Genomic DNA, 27626 nt, shown 5'->3' with positions numbered 1-27626 from the left:
TGGGCATTTGGGTTACTATCCACTTTTCTCCGAATCCGCTTCACCGATTGTGTTCAAATTTGAACGCAACGTCCAAAGCGAATGTCCGAAGGCTCTTATAAGGTTTTCAAAGACAGATGCCACACCTCCACCAGGTGAAACCCCAAAAAACCCTGTTCCAGAACGCATCACTCAGCCGAAAGTGCATGCTGGGAAAAGAACCAGGTTGCAAACCAGTGCCCTCTAGCGGCGGCTACACTGGTAGTGCACCTATAGAACCTTCCCTCTCAACAGCACCCCAGCTGCCATTTACATACTAGTCTGAAGCCTTTACAGACTAGGCCGAACGGAGGTACTGACTCACCTGGGGGGGGGTTGGGGGGGGGAGGCGACGGGATAGGTCAGGACACGGTGGGGCCAGTTACAGGGATGAGCTGGGGGTGGGGGTAAGAGGGGGCGTGATACATCATGGATCGACACAGGGTGGTGGCAGTCACAGGGATTAGCCACAGCAACGCGTAGCAGGGCCAGCTAGTTATATATATGTATGTACCGTGTTTCTCATATTATAAGTCATGTCTTATAATCTTTTTTTCTCAAGAAAATAAGCCTATAGCTTATTTTCGGGGGGTGTCTTATTATTTTTTAAAAAAATTACAGTATGGTACCTCCCCTGTCCGGCGCCCGGAACTGGCTGCTGCTGCGCTGCTGGGCGCGTTGTCGGCGCTTCAGCAGGGCACGCTGCTGGGTCCCGCCGGGTCGGGGCTTCACGCGGCGCGCGCTGAGGCTCTTGCCGGATCCCGGCTCGGAGCAGCGCGCGCTGCGGCTCTTGCTGCATCCCGCAGCGCCAGGCGCCAACCCAGCAGCGGGAATGGCGGGACCTGCAGCGCGCGCGACAGGAAGAGGAGGGACCAGCGAGTGGCAGCCGCGGCGGCCAATGAAGGCTCGGCCAGGTGTTTTTTGTCGTTGTAGCTGCGTCCCGCTGCGTCCCTCCTCTTCCTGTCGCGGCTCGGCACCCGGAACTGGCGGCTGCTGCGCGCGTTGTCGGCGCTTCAGCAGGGCACGCTGCTGGGTCCCGCCGGGTCGGGGCTCCATGCGGCGCACGCTGAGGCTCTTGCTGGGTCTCGCCGCCGGGTCGGGGCTCGGAGCGGCGCGCGCTGCGGCTCTTGCTGCGTCCCGCCGCCGGGTCAGCGCTTGGCGCGGTGCATGCTGCTGGACATTTTGGAGGGGCAGCAGCCGATTCCGGGCGCTTACAGGCATCTTCCTCTTCCATGGCGCCATCCAGACCTGCTCCCACCACTACAGCTTATTTTTGGGGTATGTCTTATATTTCTTCAACTCAGGAAAATCCTGCCATGGCTTATTTTGTAGGGATGACTTAAAATATGAGAAACACGGTATGTATGTATGTATGTGTGTGTGTGTGTGTAATGTGTGTGTGTGTGTGTGTGTGTGTGTGTAAAAAGGGCACGTGAGTGGCTGTCCACTTTTCTCCGAAACCGCTTGACCGATTACATTCAAATTTTGACACAACGTCCAAAGCGAATATGAGAGTGACCATATACAGGTTGCGTAGACAGATGTCACACCTGGGCACGTAAAAAACCCCAAACCCCATGTTCCAGAACAGTGCCCTCTAGCAACGGCTACACTGGTACTGCAGCTAGGAAAGCTTCCCTCTCCACAGCATCTCGCCTCAGCTTTGCAGACTGAGCCGAGGGGCCAGGATAGTTCATGGGTTGGGACAGGGTGGGGCCAATCACAGGGATGAGCTGGGGGTGAGGAGGGGGCAGAATACGTCATGGGTCGGAACAGGATGGCGGCAGTCACAGGGATGAGCCACACCAACGCATGACAGGGCCAGCTAGTTTTACTATTAAAAGTAAAAAAGTATCACTCACATGCTTCCACCTTCACATATCCTCTAGCATGGCCAGGAGATTGGAAGCCTCCACTTCCATTTTAAATTAACTTTACTTAATCTTATATATGGTTGTTGAAACAAGGCCGTTTCATAAATTACAGTTTGAGGTTCATGAAACCATAGTTTGGCCAGGTTCAGACATCACAACAAGCTGTGGTTCATCTAAAATGGATGGGAAAGCTTTCAAGCTCCTTCTCACAGCTGTACTGTAGTGGAAAGAGTTCATCCTCATAGCACCGGTCTGTGACTTAGCAATGTGCAAACACAGACAACTCAACATAAGCAGGGAATTCCACTCATACTCAGTAACGTAAAACATTCACAATGCCATCCGAAGTGTCCATCTCAATGTGGTGGGGGGGGGGGAGAAAGAGAGACTGAAAGCAAAGCTTCTGCCCTCTGTCCTCTAACACAAGACTTAAAATTGTAGCAGCTGCAAGCTATAGCACAAAGAAAGCATGCTTTTGTCTGCGAAAGTACTTTTAAAAAACAATGAAGTGTCATTAGTTTTGGGTAATCTTGATGGACCATTTTTCATATACAGTGGACACTTCGGGTGCGAACGTGATCCATGTGGGAGGCACATTCGCAACCTGCAGCGTTCGCAACCCGCAGTGCTGCGTCTGCGCGCGGGTGGGTTGTGATTTAGTGTTTTTGCACATGCGCGAGCGCCGAAACCCGGAAGTAACCTATTTGAGACACAACCTTTTCGGCGCAACCCGAAAAGACACAACCTGAAGCATCTGTAACCCAAGGTATGACTGTATAACATAGTTGAAATAATTTAAAATGGTATCTTGGGCTAACTTTTGCTTCTGCTATGGCTTCCTATCCTGTTTCTGCAAGTAATAGTCACTGATTATTATTCAACTACAGAATGACAAACACACAATTGTTTACTCTCCAACCTCACTCTGAAATCATTTGGGAAAGGGGCCATAGCTCAGCAGTAGAGCATCTGCTTGCACGCAGAAGGTCCAGATTCAATTCCCAGCATCTCCAGGTGGGGCTGAGAGACACTCCTGCAAGAAACCCTGGAGAGCCACTGCTAGTCAGTGTAGACAATATTGAGCTAGATAGACTAATGGTCTGACCCAGTATAAACCAGCTTCCTATCCTACCCCAGCAGATTGTTAATTTTTATGTGGAAAAATACTAAATAAAATTAAATGCTAAACAGTAAGAGCCACTATACTGCAAGTGAAACAGAAAGTGCTGGCCTTGGACCAGGGAGACCAAAACCTTGCTCAGCCAAGAAATTCATAAGGAGGCCTTTGGCAAATTACCCTTACTCTACCAAACAGGGCCGATGGGGATAAAATGGGATAACTGCAAATGCCACCATGAGCTCCTTGCAGCATATAAAATGAGATGGATACATACAAATGTTCTAAGTAACAGTCTTCCACTCAAATCTTTCCTCAAGTAAAATCTTCCCAGTAAGTCCACAGTGATTTCATTTGAAGCTAGAAATGAACACACTTTTCTTTGAAAGTATACACCAAAGCCTGGTGGGAGGGACCCAGATCACTAAAGCTCTCTCTCATTCTCAAGCTTTCCAGGCAAATCCACAATCACTGCACATTCTAATCAGACAGACAAGGGAAAACGTCATCCTGATGTAAAGTGCTAAATTTGTCTCTTAGTGGTCTCTGTAGCAACCCAATATTCCAAAGAGACAATCATGTGATCAATGCTCTTAGCTCCTGCTGTTTATCCTGCACTGTCCTACTTACAGCAGCTTTCAATTCCAGCTGTCTACAGCAGAAAAGAAAAATCATCACCTGCCCTCCTGCAGTACATGGTCCCACTTCAGGCTCATCTGAATTGGTATTTTTTATTTTAAAAAAATCTTGACATTACTGAAGCAGGGAGAAAAAGAGGAAAACTGCAAGTTTAAAAATATGAGAGAGAGAAAGCACCATTTGAATTAACTAGAAACACAGGCTCAACCAACTAGTGAAACTATAGGGTGAACTATCTTAGCATTAAGTGATCAACTCTCAGTCCTAATGGAGCTATTTACTAGTTAGCAACGCAGGAATCAAACTGGTTAACAAAGTCCACAGAATTAAATCAATGAACTCACATGAACATAAACTTAAATTCAAACACTCTGGGCTTAACTGTCTACTTTTCCTTCAAGTCACAATTCTGTGAGGCTGGAAACAATTAACCTAAGCCCTAACTAAGCTAACATCCCATGTATAAGGGTGACAAAGGCTTTTTCTGCACATAATGCTAAACTATGGCCTCCATGTAAACCATATTGTATAGTACCCAGAGACAGAAAAATATTAAGTAACAAGTAAGCCACACTCCTAAAACTGTGAGCCTTTTGCATATAAATCAAACTCATTTTTTAGCTTTGAGCATGACTGATTCCTAAATATTTGATGCTGGCTCTTTGGAATTTTAAATATATATATTTTCTAACTCAGACCCAGCTCTGGAGGGTCCTGTCATACAACATGTATGCAAACTAGGATTTTTTTTTTATCATGGTGTGCAAGCGAGACAAACATTATATTTAAAGGCAAATTTTGACATGTAGGAAAAGAAACAAAACTGACAAACAACAAATTACTACTATGCTCAAAGAGTCATGGTTAACTATATTTTATGAACTACAGAAGGTACAGAATGGACCTTATATACCCTCCTCAATTTAGCAGGCACAGCATCTTCCTTCTTTCAGGCTTTCACCCCTCTAAATGTATGTTCCAGAGGTGTGAAAGTCTGGGGGAGGGAAGAAATGGGCAACACTTGCTGCCTTCCTCTATCAAAGCTTTAAAACATCCAGGTCAGGTGGAATGGGGAAGATGGGAAATGTGCAGTATACAGAGATAAAAACGTAGGTTATTATTCTGAAAGAAAATAAATTTCGTTTCAGACAACATTAAATTCATAATTACAGAGCCAATCCACATCATGGTTCGCTTTATAACTAAGATTTAAAAGGTGATTACTGTACCGCTGCTGTGTTTGACATTTTTGGATCCTCAGATATTTGGCATAGGAGAGCAATCTGGGAGATGGCCAGAAGTATTGCTCCTGCAACATGGCAGTAATAAGGCTTTTACGCAGCCTTGCTTCAGATAAGGGCCTTGACACTGTGTTGCAAGAGCAAATGCTTGGCAAACTCCCAGAATTCTCTCCTACACCAAATACCTGAAGATACTCAATCTGGGAGTTTGCCAAACATACTGCTCCTGTAACACAGTGTCAAGCCCTTTTTCTGAAGGTGGTGAGAAGAAATGTGGCAGGATCAATATTCTGAGTCATTTGCTCTCTCTCTCTCTCGCATCAAGAGAGAGAAACTGATGACAGTTGAACACAAGTGAGCACAAATGAAGTAACACACTGGCACATGAAAGAGTTGAGTAGCTTTTTCAATTTGCACAAAAATTCCCATTTCTGGAGTCCATGAAGCTCAGTTAAAAATCTTCGGGTGCCTCCCCCATGTGAGGTCTGGAGGTGGCAACACAGGAACAGGCCTTTTCTGTGGTGGCTCCCCATTTGTGGAATTGCTCAGTGCCTGGTGCCTTTGTTACTATCTTTAGGCACCAGAGGAAAACTTTCTCCTTCAACCAGGCATTGATTAACATTTAAATGTGTCTGTGGGAGACAGGTTTATTGGTTAGCTTTGCTTTTGTTTTATTATGTATTTTGTGTTTTCATTTTACGTTTGTATGTTTTGAACTGTGAACTTTGGACAAAGGGTGATATACACATTTAAATCATCATCATCATAATTATTATTGAAACCATAAATATCAACATGTTCCCTGTATTCTTTTGTTGCTCATCCTACAACCAACTGCAGAGATTACCAACAGCAGAGATTATCAAGCGAGATATTTTTTTTCATTATAGTTTGCTTCATATAGCATTAGATAGATCAATATTCTGGTGTAGTATTTTATTTTTCTTTTGATTGCACTGCATCATTTTTCACACTTTCCCCTTTTCTTTAATATCAAATAAACTGCTTAATTGGATTTCTGGTGTGTATTGGTTTTTGGACACACTCAAAGGCTGTTTGTCCACAATGCTTAGACAGTCTGGGCTATGCTACCTATTTAACATGCCTGGGAGATCAGGGGGGTGATGGCTGAAGTTGTCAGGAAGCAGCCTTTGAATTCAGTGGGCAATCCCCTTCCTATAGAATAGATCACCTTAAGACAGTAGGAATGCCACATCCCTAGCCCTAGAACAGGAGTCAGCAACCTAAGGCCCATGGGCCACAAGGAGACCACGGGGGTCATTTAACCAGCCCACGAGCCGCCCCCGAACCGAGCCGCCCGCTCAGCAAGCCCCCGCACACTGTGCTAAACTGGCGCAACACGGCACAGAGACTCACTTCTGCGGTGCCGGAAATTGCATCTGCGCATGCGCAGATGCCGGAAATCATGTCTGCACGGAACACTGGAAATCGTGGGCGCACGCTCACACATGATCCAACCCACAAAATGATCTCCGCTGGAGTGAACTGGCCCAGGCGAGGTAAACCTTGCTGACCCCTGCCCTAGAAGATGACAAATAAGTGGGAGAGGCTAGACAAGAGAAGTGTAGGAGGTCATCCACTGGAAGTGAGTTACTCTACAGCAGGCATCCACAAACTGCGGCCCTCCAGATGTTTTGGCCTACAACTCCCATGATCCCTAGCTAACAGGACCAGTGGTCGGGGAAGATGGGAATTGTAGTCCAAAACATCTGGAGGGCCGAAGTTTGGGGATGCCTGCTCTACGGGGTAGGCACTGGAGCAGGAGACTGCTATTCTTAACAACCCCTGTTAGAGAAAATGGAACTTTCAGGTTTAATATTATTTACTAGAATGGAGAAGAGAAATCTAATAAATAAGCCTGTCTAGTTTCATGTATCTGCAGTTACCTATGACATGTTGATGAAAAACTGCATTTTAAGTGTAAATGAATATCCAGGTTTATCACTACATAATTGCATTGGTGGGATGTTTATTTTCCATTTCTGGATCATAATGCCAAAGCCTGTATGATATTTCCAAGTCCTGATAATAAACTTTCCTTTTGCTTACTACAAACGTTGGTTTCTGTTGGGAGATTCATTCCCCGTGTGCAGTCATAGGTTTGTTGTCTGTCATATGACTTATGTGTTTTCATTCCACAGAGTGGGAAGTGACGTAGACAGGATGTTTGTCTTACTATGTTCCTAAGTGGGACTGTTGTTCCTTTGTTCTTTCTCTTTGCTGTCTGTGAAGCTAGAGGGAGGGAGCCATGATGAAGAGTTCCGTGTGTGTTTATATGTAAATAAAGTAAATTAGCCAAATGCTGTGCTACTGAGTTCTGTTACGCTACTGCGCAACCTCTGCGAATCCCTAAAGTGTGCTGGTGTCTTCGGGCACCAGTCGCTGTGATGTTCGGGCTGGAGAATGCTCAAGCTCCCAAACGATCACCCAGGAGGGAGGGAACATGCCAGTCGGGCATGTGTCTCTGCCAGGGTCCTACTCGTAAGTAGGCCTTTTCCTGACAGTTTCTACTTTCAACTTTTGCTCCCATTTCCCTCAAATTGACAAAGCTTTGCTCTCCCCCCCAAGCCTTTCTGATTCTCCCAGGCATTTAAAAATCTATGATCTTAATACTTCTGAATGGCAACCCACTGTTTATGCAACATATTTTTAGCCATGCTGCAAAACTGTTTTTATCTTTCTCCCCAGGTTGTGTGCTACAATTGTTATATGATATGCTATATTAATATAGTATTTTATTATTTCATGTTCTCTGGAGAACAATGTAATTGGGTGACTCGGATAAACACTGTAAGTAAACAAACAAAACCTAACTTAGGTGCCTTAGGGTGCAGCAACCTGCAACTTCATCTACAACAGAGGGTATGTTTGGGGCCACAGTTTCAATAAGAAGAAAGATATGCAAAAAGTTTTGGGGAGGACCTTCAATATATTTTCCTCTATAAAGTCACAAGCTTGGCCCCTGACACCTCAAGTTTCTAACATGCAATTTTGAAACAATCCTAGATTTAGGATCCCTTTTGGGGGGGTTGGGGTGACAACAAGTTTCAAATAAAAATGACTCTTGAACTCCCTGTTGAATGATTTTTTGCAACTAAAAATAATTATATTTTTGAAGTCATGAAGGGAAAATGTGTTTGGGGTCCCGTACTGGAGTCAAAAGTATTTTAAACAAAGAGATGAGCAATGTGCAGACCTCAAGGCTATAGCTTGCAGTTGTTGTTTTGTTTCTAAATCTCATGACTGCAGAAAACCTCAAGAATTTTATGCTAAAATGATTGTGATTGGTACAAATCCACTACTTTCAACTACTGTATGGACTTTAAAATCACATCAAAAAATTTTTCAAGGGACCAACCACAGAGTGTCATGTTGTAAGCCATCAATTTGAATCATACAGAATAAAAGCAAAATGTCAACGTACCATATTGTCAATTTGACATTTCCCAGGCAGATTCAGCATGTTTAAACATGTCTTTTTTCCCTTTTGTTGACTAACTGCATGTTAATTTTATTTAGGGTGCAAATACCGGTAGCTGGAAAAGTTTTTCCTATAGCCAAAAGTAGCTGAAATTATGGTGGAGGAGGCATAATGAAATCCACTCAGGTGCAATCCTACACACACTCACCTAAAGTAAGATTGTTCTGTCATTGTGGCTTAAAATGTTACATTCAAACAAACACAAAGCTTTACAGTACTTGCTGCTTGAAAGGCATGACAATTCAATAGCACACTCTTTCCTTACATTATTTAATTTTTGGGAGGCAGTATTAAGACACTGGGAGGGAGGAATTGTTTTATAATTTTATAATGCCCAAAGAGCTCTGCCCATAAACAAAGTGCTGATTAGGGAGAGTTAGCTGAAAAAAAGTTTTTTAACTTTTGGCTAGGCTTATTGTTTCAATTATGAATGCATAACACATGCTGTGCTCATTCATTATGTTACTATTTAATTTTATGCAACAGAGGAAAGAGCTAGGGTGATCTGCAGATGACCCATTCTTGACACTTACTCCATTGGCCATGATAAACATCTGATTTAACTTTCATTTTCTAATCAAAGAGACTCTCCTTCTGTAATCTACAAACAAATCACAATCTATCCCTAAATATTCCAGGGTACACTAGATACTATTCTTTTGCTATGGAAAGCCTGCACATGGGAAAAAAAAATATTTGCCAGAGATCATTTAACCCAGGCATCCCCAAACTTCGGCCCTCCATGGGCCATGTCTGTTACAGCAAAAACAACAAGTATTGTGGCAGACTTGAGAAATTTATCAGGGCATAAGCTTTGGCGTACTACAGTCTACAATGTATGAAGCGTTAATCTGAGTTGCAAATATATGTGCACAGTTGAGAGATTGAATTTGAACAGTGTGAGCAGCATTTCATTTCCCTCTAATCCCTATACTAACCCCCCCCCAATATATGTGCTTGAACTTGATATATAGGGGTGTACAGTGGTACCTCGGGTTACAGACGCTTCAAGTTACAGACTCCACTAACCCAGAAATAGTACCTCGGGTTAAGAACTTTGCTTCAGGATGAGAACATAAATTGTGCGGCTGCGGCAGCAGCGGCACCGGGAGGCCTCATTAGCTAGAGTGGTACCTCAGGTTAAGAACAGTTTCAGGTTAAGAACGGACCTCCAGAACGAATTAAGTTCTTAACCCGAGGTACCACTGTATGTGACTTTGTGTGTGCACTCCACACACAGACACACAAACACCACCTTACTTGTGAATCAGGATAACGCTTCAAGCATATGATGAAGTGGACTGTAGCCTACGAAAGCTTATGCCTTAATAAATTTCTTAGTCTCTAAGGTACCACAAGACTCTTTGTTTTTCCTTCCATGCAAAGTGATTGTTCTGTACACAGTAAGCTGCACTAAAATAAATTAACAGCTTCACGTTAATGGAATAAAATAGTACTGAAATAATTTCCTTATGGGGAAAGCCCATAAGGTGGCGCACAGCAGCTCAGTCCGGAAAGGCAGCTGTAGTTTCCCCCCAGGGTGGGGTGGATTTAATATCTAATTAAGTACTAAATAGACATGTCTTGATCTCTCTCCTCTGCGAAGTTTTTTTTTTCCATAAAACGAGTCTGCACACATTTTACATTTTTCCCCTTTAAAAAAAAAGCCTTCGTATAGCTGGTTTTTTCTGGGAAACAAAACACACACACAAACCCAGACCTGCCTGCAAGCAGCAGAAGTACAGTATTCCTCAGCTGGAGCTGATGCAAGAAAGAAGTGGCTGAAATTAAACCACAAGCGAAACACTTAAGAAAAGCTGCCTGACTCCCACTATGGAATTTCCTTCAAGAATGTCCTCAGGCCATGTCAATGGGAAAATGTGAAGGGTGCAGACTAAGTGCAGAGATACTTAAAAGGCTAATTATTTCTGCCCTTTCAGTGATAAGTGAATTATTCATTAAAAGTTTTACCTAATAAAAAAAAGAAAGCAGTCTATGCAGCCTTCAATACATTTATTCATTTTAGAGGTCAGGTCATCATATTCTATCATTTCACACAGGGAGCGTAGGTGCTGGCAACTGTTATTTCCTTTATCAGGTGCTCATCAGAATTGGTGAAATTATAACCATTTGACCTTAAGGGGCTGACACATATAAAGCTGGTTCTGCCTTTTAAGAAAGGCCTTAATTTTTTTTTTAAATGTGACAGTTAACGGTATTAAACCACAGAATGAGAGGACTATGCACACACAAAACCCTCATGTACTCTAAAAACATATATTCATAGGAACAGCTATAGAGGCCTGTGGGTTGTTGTTGTGTGTGTGTTTTAATACCTTGCAAGTACCTGAAGCATTCAGATCTCCAAACTCCTGCACCAAGTGTAGAAGGAGGAAGAGACAGTTGCATCTTCATATCCTCAAGAGGTGTAAATCTAGCTGAAAGCCAAAGGCCACCACTTGAAGCAAGACCACTCAATGGAAAGCAATTTTATGTTAAACACACACTCATACTTCTAGAGCAGGGCAGGCCAACTTTTCATACCAAGTGGGCTGCAAGAGTACAGTATTTCAACACAGAACCTGCAGGCCGCATGCTGCTTGTTGCGGGGGGTGGGGAGCGAGGCCAAAATTTGACACACACAGAGAGAGAGAGAGAGAGAGAGGAAGAGAGAGAGAGAGAGAGAGAGAGAGCCCTCATGCTGCCTTCCAAAAGTTGGCTAAGAGGCACTGGGTTTTGGGAAGGAGGCAGAGGTGGATTTAGGGGAGCACAACCAGTTCAGTCGCACTGAGTCCGGAGCCTCAGGGGCACCGCAGAGGGATCTGCAACCATTATGTAGGATGGGAGAAGAAGGGTGGGGGGCGCCAAATTTGGGTGTCACACTGTGCACTGCTTAAATTTGAGACCCCAAAGTCTGCCACTGCTGGAGGGGTCCTGGAGCCCTCTCACCTCCTTCCTGAAGCTAGGAAAGAGCTAATACCATGTTTCTCCGAAAATAAGACACCGTCTTATATTTATTTTTCCTTTAAAAAAACCCAACAGTGGCTTATTTTCAGGGGATGTCTTATTTGTTTATTACGCGTCAAGCCTCGCCTCTTCCTTGGGGCCCTCCAGAACTGCGCCTATCACTATGTCTTATTTTTGGGGTATGGCTTATATTGCGCAAATGCTTAGAAATCCTGCTATGGTTTATTTTATAGGTATGTCTTATTTTAGGGGTAAGCCTTTGAGAAGGAGACAGGTGGGCTCTACGATAAGGTTACCAGAGATTATTCAATGAATCCGGGGACACTTTTCAACTTCAATGGATTTTGTATGGGGACTACTTTGTAAATCTGGGGGCTGTCCCCAGGAAACGGGGACGTCTGGTAGTCTTACTGTAGGACCTTGTCAGAGCCATCACTTCCCCTTCCCAAAGCCCAGTCTCACTTACCCCACTTTGGGAAGGCAGTGTGAGGGCTGCCAAAAAAGGCATTGAGGGCCACATATGGCACTCAGGCTGCATACTGGACCACCCAGTTCTAGAGAAAACTAAGAGCAGTAACTACAACTCCTCCTCAGTGGTTAAGCACCCACTTTGCATGCAGAAGGTCCCTAGTTAAATCCCTAGCACCCCCAGTTCGAAATGATTCAGGCAGCAGATGGTTTTAAAAAGCCTTTCTCAGAGACCCTGGAGTGTCACTGCCCGTCTAGGTATACAGTGGTGCCTCGACTTACTAATTTAATCCGTTCCGAAGGCACCTTCATAGGTCGAAAAATTCGTAAGTCAAAAAGCGCCATTGGAAACACGATTTCCCATAGGAATGCACTGGAAACGGAAAAAATCGTAAGTCGAAGCAACCCCATCTAAAAATTCGTAAGTCGAAAAAACCCTATCTAAAACCGCCACGGTTTCCATTTGGATGTCGAGAAATTTGTAAGCGTGCGGTCATTTGCCCCATTCATAAGTCGAAAAATTCAGTTGTCGAGTCGTTCGTAAGTCGAGGTACCACTGTACAACAATTGGCTACATGGGCAGAGAGTCTCTCACTTCATATAAGGCAGCTTCTTACATCCTCCTGTCCCAGTTTTTTCAAAGAAAGCTTACAGCGTGGGGACTATTAACTTACAAAATCCTAAACAGTCTGGAACCAGAGTACCCAAAGAATCTCTTGCCCAACCAGTGATCATAGTGTTTTCCTTAGATCCTCCCACCTTCAAAGTTTAGGTCGGCGGCTACTAGAAATAGGGCTCTCCAGTTATAGCGTCCCAGATATAGAACCCCCTCCCCAAACACATTTGGCTGATGCTATCATTATCTTTTAGGCACCATGCTAAGTGTGTCCTATTCACTCAAGCCTGCAACAGCAATCAATATGCCCTTCACTGCTGCTGGATGTTAAACTACGAATTTATTTATTTTTAATTGTTGTAAGCCACCTTGAAGGTCTATATTGTGAAAAGGCAGGATATAAATGTTTTAAAAATAAATAGCCTATACTAGTTAACTATAATTATGACAGAGGAATCCGGAATAAAAAGGTGTGTATTCAGATAAGTACTTGCATACACATTTGAAGTATTTGGTTTCATAACCAATGGCCTCAGTCCAGGAGAGAAGGGCTGACTGGCAAAAGGAGCAGACTAATCAAAATAGCTTCTCTTCTGTTCTCAGTGCCAGAAGTATCCCTATGCTGCGAGGGGAGCTGCTGGAGTTGCAGTTTTTAAAAAATTACTTCGGTAGCACCAGTGTACATTTGATGAGGATCTGGTGGATAAAAGGGAAAGGGAGGTCCATAAAATCAATAACGGAAGGTCCACATTGGGGAGGTCTTCCTGTGCCTTGTTTGACCTTGTTGCCGCTGTTACATCTTCCACTTGTGTTACAGATCACTCCAAGACGAGAGATGGAACTGAGCTTACTGCTAGCACTGAATAGAAGTGGAATCTGCACTGTGGTTTAAGGCAGTTCCTCCTCTTGTACTGCTCCAATTAAACATGCTTCACTTTCAGAGAACGTTAAGGGGATATCTCTCCTTTGCGGTCTGGTGTTCTGGAGTGGGGGATTGGTCCCAGATCTGAAGTGATTCCCCCCCCCCCTTTCCAACGTCAGCCTTTGAGAATTCTAGTCAATATGTTTGGCAAGAGCCTGCCTTGCTCTTTCACATCTCACTATGATGATGCTAGTTATGCTCAAAAAGCTTATTAGAAAATTACAGTATATCCCATCCAAGCACCAGTGCTCTAGTTACTACAGCTACTTGAGGGAAAAATTAGAAGGGACCCAAAGGGTCATATAGTCCAAATCCCTGCAATGCAGGAATTATGAACCCCAAACTCAAAAGCAACTGATGCCCTATGTTAAGATCTGAATCTAACACAGGTTGCTTAGGTGTCTCAGAAAAGTGAAAATTCCAGACATTTCCAGACATTTATTAATCATTAGCTGAATATCTGGGGCAAAGAGTAGTTATAACTCTTCATAAGAATTAGCACTTATTTTGAAAAAAGTAATATATTACTTAGTATTTGCCAACAGAGCTGTACATTTATAATTTGTACCGTATCTGGCTGGTTGTGCCAAAACAAATTAGCTTTTCACAAACTTCTAAGACACAAATTTGACAAAGCACTTCTGAAGAGCTGCTAACAGGTGCCATCCTTCAAGCACTAGCAATTCTAAAGACGTCTATCAAAATTTAGAAGGCGATGTCATTTTTAAAGATAATTTGAATAGTTCAAAATGCTGGGACTATAACATATTATAGCAGCTGTAAGAACCACATTTGATTTCAGTATTAGAATTCTATTTGCTTCTTAAATGCATAGATTCTGCTTCATCAACTAAAAACGCCACACATATTTGAAAAGAATTGCACAGTTAACAACCAGACAAAATCATAAACAAGACTTCTGGCTGCAAGCAGCACACCACACTGCCAACTTAAACCAAACTGAGAATACTTGTCCAGCAGTCATTTCTCACAGTGGGCTTTGTAAGTCCACAAGTGGACATAAACACAATAGCTCGCTCCTGCTTTTGATCCTCAGCAACTGATATTCAGAGGCACAGTGCCACCGATACTGGGTAAAATAACCATCACGACTAGTAGACATTGACAGCCTAATCCTCCATGAATTTATTAGTAAAGAAACACACTATTGTTTGAGTTGTTCTTTGTCAGACTAAAACTGGCACAGGGTACAGTAGAACTTTCACCAGAACAGAATACAGTACAGGGATTAAAATAATATTCAGGGGTTAAAAAGGAGCTTGTACTCAATACATTCTGAAAACAAACAAACAAAAGAACACATACAAGTGAAAGCTGCTTCAAACTTACATCCCACACCTTCAGCAAATTTATAAAGTCGTACCTTGGTTTTCAAACAGAATGTGTTCCGGATGTCCGTTCGACTTCCGAAACATTCAGAAACGAAGGTGCTTCTGATTGGCTGCAGGAGCATCCTGCAGCCAATCAGAAGCTGCGCTGGACGTTTGGCTTCCAAAGGCAAAGTTCGCAAACTGGAACACCTACTTCTAGGTTTGCGACATTTTAGTTCCAAGTTGTTCATGAACTAAGCTGTTCGAAAACCAAGGTACGACTGTACTCCGTGGGAGGATAAGAATAAAAGTGTAACAGGGGGAAAAAAGAAAATAAAGTATACAAACCAACATGAACTAAAACAGCAACAAATGGTTAAACTAAGCACTAAAATTAAAACTGCTCTGAGTTAAAATGAGCAGACATTAGCAAACCTTACATAGGGAAACAGGAGTGATTTTGCTTGGTGCCTAAATTATATGAGAATGCCAGGTGGATCTCCATGAAGAGGGTATTGCAAAAGCAACCATGTTCATTGCAGCTACTTAAATTCTCCCCCTAGCAAGCATATGGTGTGAATGACAGGTGCTGTTTCTAAACAATGCACATGGGCCAAGGACCCATGGCCAAATGGGATTCATTGGCAAGCATACCCTGCATCTTTAGAAACATGCGCCTGCCATTCCACTTCTGCAAGAAGAATGGTGTAGGCACCAAGCAAAACAACTACAGTTTTGAAATAATATGTCTCTGGAAACAAAAAAAGTAATGAAGTATTCCAATATGCATTCTTCAAGCCTTGCTGCAGCTCACCATTTTGTCAGTCAACAACAAAATTCACACAATATGCTGCAGAAGAGGAAAACACTGTCATGCATTTCTTAAAAGGTGATATATCTATCACCTTTTATTAGAGTCAACTAAATCATCACAAAGTAGCCATCACAAAGCTTTCCAGTTCTTTCCTCCCTGTTCCTTCAAAATTGTCTTCTGGAGAAGACAAGAGAGATGTTTCAAGGCATTAGTATCTAGTTTTAAAAGTGCTGTAGAACTCTAAAGCTTCCAATTTTGCAACTTTTAGTTGGTCTTAACGAAGTGTTTTATACCACTGTTGTTTTGGGGTATTTTTAATGGCTACACCATCATTGTCTATATTCTGAAAGAGTATTTTACCAAAGATCTTTGTAGCTCTTCTACATGGGGTTATACCTTGTACTTTTATGCTGCCAGCAGCAGCCTGGACAAGAAACAACTGAAGTAAAATCCTGGCTCCATCAGTATCAGAACAAGCAAATATAAAAAGGAATGATAGAAGCACAAGGATAGCTGTGTAGAGGAAGATTCTATTTTAGAAAATTACAAACATATGGAAGTCTATTCCATCACCACATGAGATCTGCACTTGCATGAAGAATCAGTTCACCGTTCTCTATTTGTAGTACAAAACAAATAACCATTATCCTGAAGCTGCAAGTAAAAAACACACTGGGAAGGAAAAGGGGGAGGAAAATGCACAAGGTATCCTACCTTTTATTTATAGGTTTCTCATCTTTCTCGTAAGGCTTCACAAACCATTTCCCGATGCGCACAAAGTTCCGGTTCATTAGACATCTTTCCACCAGGTTGTGAATTGCTTTGAACAGCAGAGTGCGACATTCATAGGAAAGCCCATTCTCCCATACACCGTCTTCCTCATCTGCAAGCATGGGAGGTAAAAAAAAGTTAACAGCCAGCTTTCAGTGGAGGTGAAAGGAAAAAGAACGCCATCAACAATAACAGCAATAACATTAGTACTGACTAAAAGGTCACTTCATACATTACATTTAAGAGTACCCCTAAGGCTTCTTCAACATAAACATATTGAGGAGTCTTACAGAAAGACAGAAAATGGCCCATCAAGCCAAATACAGGCCACCCAATTAGGAGCTCTCTGTTGTCTCAGATAGAGACCTCATGCTGCTCTTAAAAGACCTTTCTATTTAACCACAGATGCCAGGGACAGGACCTGGGTTTTTCTGCATGCCAGTCATTTCCTCTGTCAATGAACTGTAAGAGCACTCCTGCTGTCAAAGTTTAGTATGCATTATCTTTGGGGAAAAGGACCTGTCTTCTTAATTTTTATTATTACAGGCACCATCTAGCCCAAGCTGGGTACTTTGGTTTTAATGGAACATGTGCGACATGCCCATCAAACTCAACCAGAGGCTTAGACGTATTTGCCACACACAGGTTCAGGCCCCATATAAACTAAACAACAAGTGGGTCCTGTCATACTAGAACATGACTGTGATGTTCCAGGAACCCCTTAAAAAGGCCTGGCCCCAGTAGTCACTAGGTCACTTCCTCAGATACTCCATAGAAGCCTGACTTCCCTTTAAATACCTACTTACTTAAGAGGAACAAAGCTCTCTTCATATATTCATTCACACAAGTAGGTAGGAGTGAGGGGTGGAAAATTAACTCTTAGAATCTATCCAGATCAGAACACAGGCAGTTGAAACATTAACCCACATTTAATTAAGGAACATTACATGACGAACAAGAAGCCATTTTATACATTTATTATTATTAATAATAATTATTATTATTATCATCCTCCCGCCCATCTGGCTGGGTTTCCCCAGCCACTCTGGGCGTCTTACAAGAGTTCTATCCTAACACTCCTTAATAAATATGCAAACTATTTTACATATGTTTTTATTATCCTGCTCATCTAATTCCTTCTATCCATCCTTTCAACCACTCTCTTCTTCAGTAATAATTTCCAACATTCTCTTCCTCACATTCTACTCCACTCCCCTATTGACAATCACTCTATTCCATTCACTCTTCTGCCACAATGACGAAGAAGAAATACAATTGGGCGTCAGAGTTTGACAGGACATCCTTGCCATATCACTTCCAATAATGCCCGTTTAGCTTTCTTTAATAGGAATGAATGGTTGCTATACACTCTTATGAGTAAAAGTACTGTACTTGGGAATAGTTTTGAGGTGAGGTCACAACCTAACACACCCTGACTTGATCCTCACTGACTGCACTGCTGCAGCAGGAGTTGTGCTCCCCCCACCCACTTCAATAGTTCATCTGATATGCGACCTCCTTCCACCCCCTATAATTTACAGTAATAAAGAAGATGACTAGACAGAATGTGGTTCTGACCCAGTTAAGCCTACAAGTCTGTATACAGAAACACATAAATGTCAGCCTTGGGGGGGGGGGAAACTACTGCGCTTGGGAACAGTGGTGAGGAGGGTTCACAACCTGACCCACCTCAACACCAAGCAACTCAGGAATTGTAGGAATTATAGAGAATTGTAGAGCATGACACACAACCATGGTGAACTTTTGCTACAGCCAGAAATACAAATGAGATAGGCATCAAAACACTAGAGGTTTAAGAGATGTCGTTTGTCATTACTGTCCTGTTCATTCCAATATACCTACACAAACTCAGCTTTCACAAAGATTAGACAATGACATCAGCTGAAGTCTCTAACGTTTGCACATGTCCACTCAGACAACAGGGAAGAAGTGTCTGTCCTATGGATTCCAGGAGTACAAGTGCCCACATCAAGATCTACAATTAGGAGCAAATGGCATAGACTTTGTAGAAACTCTAGACAGTAGCAAAACCTGCATTTCCCCAGAACACGTAATGCCAATTTTGAATCCATTTGATGTATTCCCCAGACGACAAAAAAATAAAGTTTAACCTGAAAGAAACTTCCACAATGTGTTTTTATCATGCACATCAGATATTGTTTCCATGTTAACAGACTTCTTTCAGTCAGATTGCAGCACTACAGTTAAATGCCTTGTGCCTTTTCCCAGGCAAGAGTACAGGTGAAACTTGGAAAATTAGAATATCATTGAAAAGTGCATTTATTTCAGTAATGCAACTTAAAAGGTGAAACCAATATATGAGATAGATGCATGACATGCAAAGCAGGATATGTCAAGCCTTTATTTGTTGTAATTGTAATTATTTGTCATTAGGCAGGTCAATAATAAATGGAATGTAATTAATGAAATGTAATAGCGATGTTTATTTTTGTGTTATTGTAACTATTTGTTTTATTACTGTGGAATTTTCAAAAGCAAGCATTTGTAAAAATTAAAAGAAAAAGAAAAATAATAAGTTGCATTACTGAAATAAATGCACTTTTCAACGATATTCTAATTTTCCGAGTTTCACCTGTATGTATCACATAACCACTTTAAAAAGGTGGCTGGCTGCCATCTGAAGAATTTTGAGTTCAATGTCTATTACATGAATTTACCAGCAGCAACTTTAGAAGGCGGATGTCTGGCTGAAAAGGCAACCGATAAGTCAATCAGGATTTCTTTCTTCTGAGCAGCCTACCCATTTTATTGCCTCCAGGTTGGATAATAAAGGTTCAAATTTTTCTATCCATGTTGATCAACACTTAGATGTACCAAGGAGTGGGTTGAACTTGGCAACACTGATAAGTACTACCAGAATCCAATAATGAAGCCTGTCAGATTTATATGGGGGTAAGCTCACATGAGGTTATTAAGAGAGCACGGATCGTCATACGAACACCTAAACACACACTCACACAAAATGTCAGCCAGTTTTCGAAAGGCTTCTTCAGAATAAAATCCAAGATTCATCACTCAGTCCCATGCAGGGTTGTATGCCCCAATTCAGAAGGTGCACAGAATATAATACTGGGAGGCAGCTCCTGGGGATCAATAATGGAAGAGGTATACTGCCTTCAAGCTTTACTAATGAGTATCTGTTCACCACTACAAAGACACAAGATGTTGGACTAGATAGGCTAGAGGTGGGGCACCTCAGGCCCAGGAACCAAATGCAGCCCTCCAGGTCTTTCTTGCTCTCTGGATTCTTCCTTTACCGTGCCTCCTCCCCAGCCCACACCCCTCAGCAGCCATGCTCCACAACTTCTTTGAGTGCTTTTGCTTGACTGGAATGTGTTCTTAAATTATGATAATGCCTCTTCCTTGCCTGGATGGAAAATGAAGTGGAATGTGGGTGTGGCTGGCATGTAGCCTACAGTACAAAGGAAAGAGTCATATCCATTGCTCCACCCACTTTTTGCCTCTGGTCCTGCCAACTACTACTATGTGGCCCTTGGGCTGAAAAAGGGTTCCCATCCCCAACACATGACTATTGGTCTGACCCAACAAAGCTCTTCTTGTGCAAGATTCTGCTTTTCTTGGCATATATTTTTCAATGCAGGTTGTACAGCCCGGTCACCTGCCAGTATAGTCCACTTTTATAATAGGGCTACTCCTGACTTGTCTCTGTTCTGACTCACATTTTAAGTATGTTCAGGAAGTGACCACAAAGAGCTAAAGCGGTGTGCCTGTGCAACATCATTAAGGCTCAAATAATAAAGGCATGCAAACCAACAGAAGATACTGTGTTCTATGATGTTTGCAGCTACAATGGTTCCATTTGATTATGGGGCAGTACTATAAACCAAACAACAACAACAAAAACCATGAACTCACAAAGCCCAATTATAATACAGGCTCAACTTTCCAAGGATGAAAGGGATGTACAATATGGACAGGATCCCTGGAGAAGTTCCTCCTGTCTTAACTGTTTGGTTTCCATTGATACTTAAGACGCTTGTTTTGTCTTCTTCCTTCAAGAACAGCTGCAAAGGATTCAACGATTCACAACAATGCCTTAAAACTTATCACAGTGGATCTCTAAGACAACCTCAGCCATAGGGAATCAAGGGGCCACGACCATTCAGCATTCAGGGTCAAAGACCCTTGTGCAGATTCTCCATAGCTCCAAATGTGAGGACAAATACCCCAGTGATGTAAAACACCAAACAGCACACAGATGCTCCTTCTCCAAAAAAAGAAAGCAGAGAACAAAATGAGGTCCTCATCTCATGCCAAGCTTCAGAGCGGGCACAGGTTCTGCTTGGTTCAAAACTCAATATAGCTTAAGACCTCCCCCCCCCTTTTTTTTAACAGAGGAACAGAGTCTACTTTCTGTAGTGCCGAGTTCTGCAGCAGGCCAAAGACATTAGAGAACTAAACTAATACTGCCTATTCTGGAACTCAACATCTCTCTCTCTCTCTCTCTCTCTCTCTCTCACACACACACACACACACACACACACACACACACACTCCCAAGTCATCTGGCATCTTCACAGTCAGTCAATAGAGATAACAAATAATGTATGGCTTCTGTGCCAAACAAGAGATTTGTTGTCAAGGGAGACTCTGCATTCAAGAATATATACTGTATTCACTTCTTACACACAGCCAGGAAGTTTGCATTGCAGACTTCTCATTGCATGGAGAGAGATAAAGCAGAACTAGCACCCAAAAAACCACCATAAAAGGAATGCATGAGATTAACAGCAAAATTTGTAACGATCCAAAACACAAGTTGGATTAAGGGATCAATTCTACGTAAACATATTTAGCAGAAAGTAAATTGCATTGAACTCAGCAGGAGATGCTTCCGATTTAGAATTCATGTTTAAAATATGGACTTGAGCAATTCAAGTGGACTTACTAGGCAAGCCACTCCCTGGTGATAATTGCAACCTACCAAGCAGGGACATCACAGGGATAAACATGATTGTGACACCACAAGTTTAAAATGTGTCAACCTGAAATCATGAAACCATATCCTGGAGTACTAAATCATTAATCCAGTTGCTGTCTTTGACCACCATTCACCCTAAAAAGGGTTTAGTTAGTCTTCAAGAGAAAGGCGTCTTTCATGAGAAAGCAGTGCAGTCAGCCCTACATAAGCTCTTTATTTGCCCTAACTAGCTGTCCATAGGAACATGCCTTTCAGCAAACCACTGCACAACTATAATTATCTGGAGGACACAAGCAAAACTTGATGCTTTCTGTGGGGGTCTATTCACCCCCTGATGAGTACACAGCTCTCCATAATAACGGAGAGCAACATACACAAAGGGAACACAAACTCCTCACCATTAAAAGAATCAGGAGACTGACTCAAAATATAACTACAAAATAATGATCAGATGGAAGAAGTACCCATCTTGCAAAATAAAAAAGGAGAATTACTTCACCTTCAAGGCACGGAATAGATCTAATGAGATTAAGTTGAAATGCGCCTTCAGGAATAATTTAATACACCATTCTTTGGGAAGAGGGGGTGTCACATGTTTGAAAAAAATTGTGCCAAGTTCCCTTGTGGTGCACACATGTGTATATGAGAACGTAGCTTTGCAAAACTCATGTTTTTTGGAAATAGATTAGAACATTTAATATATGTTTTCTGGATGAGCGATTGCAGAGGTTTTAGGTATGTTCCAGAAGGCTTTTTTCTCCACTACCTAATCCAGAAGAATGAAACACATACACACATACCTCTTCTTAGAAGTTACAGTACAGTATTTATTTATTACTGTCTAGATTGGTTGTCAGGACATGCTATAAAATAGTATTTAACAGAGTACCTTGAGATTCTGGATAAAGACAAGGGTTGCTAAATGGAAAACAAGTGACAACTTGTTCAAAATCATATTTTTTTTTCAATAGGTGGCAGAATATTGAATTCCTGTTGCCAAGAGATTATTTTTTCCTAATTAAAAAAAGGAGTCAGGTACTATTGATACTGTTACAAATTCTTTAGTGTTTAACACTATTGAAAACAAACTGAAATAGGGTCATGTTTTTCAACCCCGTGAAATGCGCACACCGTTTTTGATTGTATCACATCAAGTACAACACAGGAAGACAAGGAATACTGCCCATTTGCCCAAACGACAGAAACATATTTCCTTCCCTAAAAACCCACTGAAAATTACAGCAGTGGGAGGAGTTAACGTGCTTGCCCTTGGCGATGTCAACACACAGACAATCTCATCCTCGGGATCTCAATTGCCTGTGATCACAAAGGGGAGAAAAAATTCTAAAGATGTCAAAGTAGCAACAGCTCAGAGCTCCATACGGGCACATACATGTGAAAGCCCATTAACACATGCAAGGGGTGTTGTACCCCTTAAAAGCTTACATCTCATTAAAAAACCAAGCCACACAAAAATTTGCTACAAAACTAGAGTTCAATAGCTGCTCGTGTGTTTATGCATGTGCACACACTCACACACTATCAAGAACAGTCCAATAAGGAGAAATTCACATAAGCCAAGCATTTTTATTTTCTGAACTCACCCTTTCAGAACACTTTTGGAAACGCAAGTCACATTGACATGGCATACTTTTTAAAGCTGTTAACATGCTACAATCCCATTCAATTCAGATACATTTGCAAAGGATTCTAGACACTTGGTGGGCCAATAAGCTGTGACAGTGGCAAGGAACCTGCTACTTGATACATGCCTGAACAGTCCGCAGTTATTGCAATCCAGCTCTGCAAGGATAACAAGAAGACTGACCTAGTCTGTGCAGCCTTGAAGAAGCATATGCAGCAGTTCTGGGTGTCAAGCTCAGTTGGTTGGAACCACTCAACTAGCAAGAATGGCATGGAGTGCTGACTTCATTCAAGGTACCTAACTTTTCCGTGTATAAGACTAGGGTTTTTTTAAACTTTAAAATAAGGTTAAAAATCTGGGGGCATCTTATACACGGATAGTGCATATGCCCATTTTCTAAATGTGGGGTCCCCAAAAGTAGGGGGCGTCTTGTACATGGGAAAATACAGCATTTTATATGTGGAAAAATACGGTATGTGGAGGACTCCCATGAAGATGGCATATGCTTTGTGTTCACCTTAGGTAGTAGGGCCATCTATTTCAACATTACACAGCTGCCCAAAAATGTACTGGGCAAGCAGAAGGAACTGCTCGCCTTCAGTGGTGCTTTGACAATGGGCCGAGGCTGTGCCATGGTGGCACAGAGTGGGGCTCCTCACACAACACTCCCAACACAAGGGAGTCAGAGCTTTGGGCAACAGCCAGTTCCATTGCAGATATGATTAGTTACCTCTGCATTCAAATTTGGGGTTTCTTCTTTGGGGTGTGTGAAGAATATGGTTGTAGGATCAGTCCACATAACCTGTAGCCACAAGCCTATCCTTTCTCCAAGGGTTACTCAGGAGTTGGCCTGGGCAGCTCATCTTGTCAAAATCAACTCCTTCATCCTGCCTTCTTTACAGTAACATTCAGAAGTTTCAATGCAATAAAGCTGTGGCCTATTTTATACCCAGCTCTATCTCCATCTCCTCTCTCTGTTGGGTTACAGGTACAGGCACAAACTCTTTTAAGATGTGCCTGCAGCAACCTCTAGTTAAAATATGGCAGGCAACAGTTCCTGTAAAGCAGATCCCTAAGAAATATACAGGGGTGAGTGGAAGTAGATAAGAAGCCTTGAATGCAGCTCCTTTAAGCTACAAAAAGAATAGAGAACTATATATCTAAGATTCTTAGCTTACCCTAGACAGGTGCAACAAGTCCCTAGGAGAGAGAAGCACACATTTTATTTCCTGTTTCACTTATCCCCCAACCAGATATTGCTGATATATTTGCTGGGCTGGCAGCAACCAATCAAGTAACTGGGACCAAGATCACTGCATCAGGAAGTGCTCAGTTCCTTAGTGGGGTTGATTGACAGTGCTACAACTTGCCAGTCAACAATTTTAGCTACAACCCAGGAAGGCTCAAACCATTCTTCTCAGCTTAGGGAAGGCTTATGGCAGTTGAACAAGCTCTTAAGTAAATAGAAGCCCCTGGTACTCCATCATAAACTAGTGTCTAAAAAAGGGGGGCCAACAGAGCTCAGTATAAGAGACAACATGTTTTGCATCAAGAGTTACTGGCAAAGAGCCCAGCAGGCAATAGCCTGCCAGATCCCTTCATACAACTCAGTTCCATGTGGATCTCATGACACAGTGATTGACATATTGGTTGTCCAAACACAGGCTAAGGTAAATAAATTCTCTGATAAATAGAGAATATTCCTGATCTTGGGAGGGTTTTGCTTAAATAAATAATGGATATAAGCCTGTTCCTGGCTTCTCTTTGACACATATTTGTGTGACCAAGAAACTGAATGCAAGGCATGGCTCTGCAGACTCATCCCTTAATGAATCCATCTGACAGCAATACAGTCATACCTCTAGTTACGTATGCTTCAGGTGGCGTACGACACGGGATACGTACGCACCGAACCCGGAAGTACCGGAACGGGTGACTTCCGGGTTTGGCGGTTCGCGCATGCACAAACGCGGCAAATGATGTCATGCACATGCGCAGAAGCGCCGAATCGTGCGGAGAGCATGCACAGATTTGGTGCTTCAGGTAAGTACTGCTCTGGATGCGTACGGGGCTCCGGAACGGATCCCGTTCGTATCCAGAGGCACCACTGTACAAGGAAAAGCTAGGATGAAGCTGAAGGGTAAGAAACTTACCTGCTATGCCAGACCTTGGGCTTATAAAGCAAAAGCTCGCCTTCTACTTCACACACACACACACACACAAATACAGCTGTTCCTAGAGACCATTCAAGGGTTCTTCCTTCTACCGGCATCCATCATAATGTCAGACAGATATTTTACTAATATTCCAGTAAAATGGGAAGGCAGAAAAGAGATGAAACCATTTTATTACCAAATGTAATATTGTCCATTGTTTTGTTTAGCAGCAGCAGGTACAGTACCAAGCACAGGCAAAGAACATTTGATAAAGGAGAGAGTGAAATGTGTGTTTAAAAGTGAGCCTCTTGATGTTTATTATTGCCCACATACATAGACACACTTCTAGCATGCTAATACCTGCTTCAGTATTCCAGACATTCTGCAGCCAACGATCTGAGTTTTCTGCTGAATGTGAAGAAAACTGATTCTACAGGAGAATTTGCAGCAGTATAGTATAGATTTTTTTTAAAAAAATGTGGTAAATTCTTAATAGGGAAGAGGAGGAGGTAACATTTTTTCCTGCCTTCCTATTATGGCTCCTGCAAATACTCAACATATGTAACTCCAAAAAATAACAGACATAAAGCTTATTATAATAACCAAGGAGAATTACATAAAGATCTCACTTCAAATGCTCCAACAGCATCCCACAGTACTCAAATTGTTGCAAGGACTGTTGAGTGCTTTCTTCACTAGCTCATAAGAGAGGGGAAATGTGGTAACTTACAGGATGTACAGTATCAATACTGCAGTTCAGTGGATGATTTACGGACAAAAGGTTTAAGACTTAATTCTCCACTCAAAAGGACCTCAGTTAACAAGAATAGAACTATGTCAGTCTGACATTCCTGAAGAATTGCTGCCTGTCAGAGTAGGTCATCCTATCCTAGGCAGACCACATGGTTTCATGTGATCGAACTGGACTGACAGGAAAGGTTTAAAAAGTTATGGCTAGGAAAATCCCAGGTGTCTTAAAATTTTGATGCATAAAACCCTGGTGGCAAATTTCCCACACAGCCCTCCAGCCCTATGCATAGTTAGCATTACCTGACATATAGGCACACATACTGTATCCCACCACCACCACCACACACACTATAAACCACACACCATAACCTAACAAGGATATGGGCTCACTTGTTTGTGTGTGTGTGTTTTTTTTTTTTTTTGCTTTTTTGCAATCTCCTCCTCATTATTCTTTACACCATGTATACTGTAATTTACTTAGGAGTTAAAGCAGTAGCATTCAAACTTTCTAACTTTATTGAACCCATTCCACATTGACCTGTTGGTCCAGAAGTTCCATGTTTTAAAAACACGGCCAGTCCAAATATGAGACAAAGTGAGACAACTGCCTCAGGTGGTAGGTACCTGGAAGTGGGGGCAGTAGTGAGAGCTCCACAGCTGCTCTTCCTGAGTACCCTAGCCTTATATTTCTGTTGGAAAATGAAGCTACACATGCCATGTGGTCTGACTCCTGCACCCCCAAAGCTAACTTGCTACTCTGAGTTGCAGTGGATGAAACCATTCCACTGACAGTATTGTCATTCATCTTCCATACTTTGAATCTTCTTCACCTTAGGCAGCAAATGTCCTGGGCAGGCTCTGATTTTTTTTAAAATGCTGCAACATATCTGTATGGTGTGCAGTCAATGCACTGACCAGGTGGCCTGCTGAGGCTTCATGAATTCAGGGTATACCTAGAATGTACTCACCATTTGCTTGTGGCTGCCAAAGCAGGGGAAAGGTGCAGTGATGGTTTTGTTATTTTGGTGAAGACAAAAGGAATATGATTGAAACCAATTGAAACATGCCTTTTAAATACAGTCGTACCTCGGATTACAAACACCTCGGTTTGCGAACAGTTCGGGTTACGAACTGCACAACCCCGGAAGTGTTTTCGCCCCGCGCGCATGCGCAGAGGCGGCACGCACGGTCTGCGCATGCGCAAAGCGCAAAAATCGTGAAAACCACGCTTTGCGCAAAATGGCGCTTTGGGTCACGTTCGGTTTACGAACTTTTCGGGTTACGAACTGCGATCCGGAACGGATCGCGTTCGTAATCCGAGGTATTACTGTAGTTTGAAAATTACTATAAATGCTACCCAAGGCCACTTGCTTGTAGCAGCACCTTGCTAAGCATTACAAGAAAAATTACAAAACTAGAGTAGCTGACAAGCTAAAATGTAAACTTAAAAAAAAACTCTGCTTAACAAGCTCAAGTCAAATATTGAGCTCCAAACTTACTACTTCATAGAAGATGGCATCAAACAAGGAAATGTTTCCAAGAAATATGACAATTTCTTTCCTTCAATTTTCTTTAACATCAGAAAAAGCATCAAAACCATAGCTGTATGATTAACCTAGAGAGGAGTAATAAATAAATGTCGGGGGGGGGATGCCATTTTCAACAGACTTCCAAACATAGTCCAAGTGTTTTGAGCAACAGCAAACACACACATTAAAAGATGGCAAAGTCCAAAACTGCACTTTGTACTCTAACTTCCACATCCTACATCAGCACACGGAGTTATCTGTGAAGAGATTTAAACGTATCAG

General features: G+C 42.3%; 1 protein-coding gene across 1 annotated transcript in view; it reads right to left on the bottom strand.

Moving 5' to 3' along the window:
- Positions 1–27626, bottom strand: part of MED13 (mediator complex subunit 13) — a 104754-nt gene that overhangs the window by 65094 nt on the left and 12034 nt on the right. The window contains exon 3 of the mRNA XM_035139697.2: positions 16224–16392. Coding sequence (XP_034995588.1) covers positions 16224–16392 — 169 coding nt within the window. The remainder of the gene's footprint in view (positions 1–16223; positions 16393–27626) is intronic.

Source organism: Zootoca vivipara, chromosome 15 (assembly GCF_963506605.1).
Source record: "Zootoca vivipara chromosome 15, rZooViv1.1, whole genome shotgun sequence".
NCBI lineage: Eukaryota > Metazoa > Chordata > Lepidosauria > Squamata > Lacertidae > Zootoca > Zootoca vivipara.
Note: the sequence above shows the minus strand (reverse complement) of the source record. Positions and strands in the feature narration are given on the sequence as shown.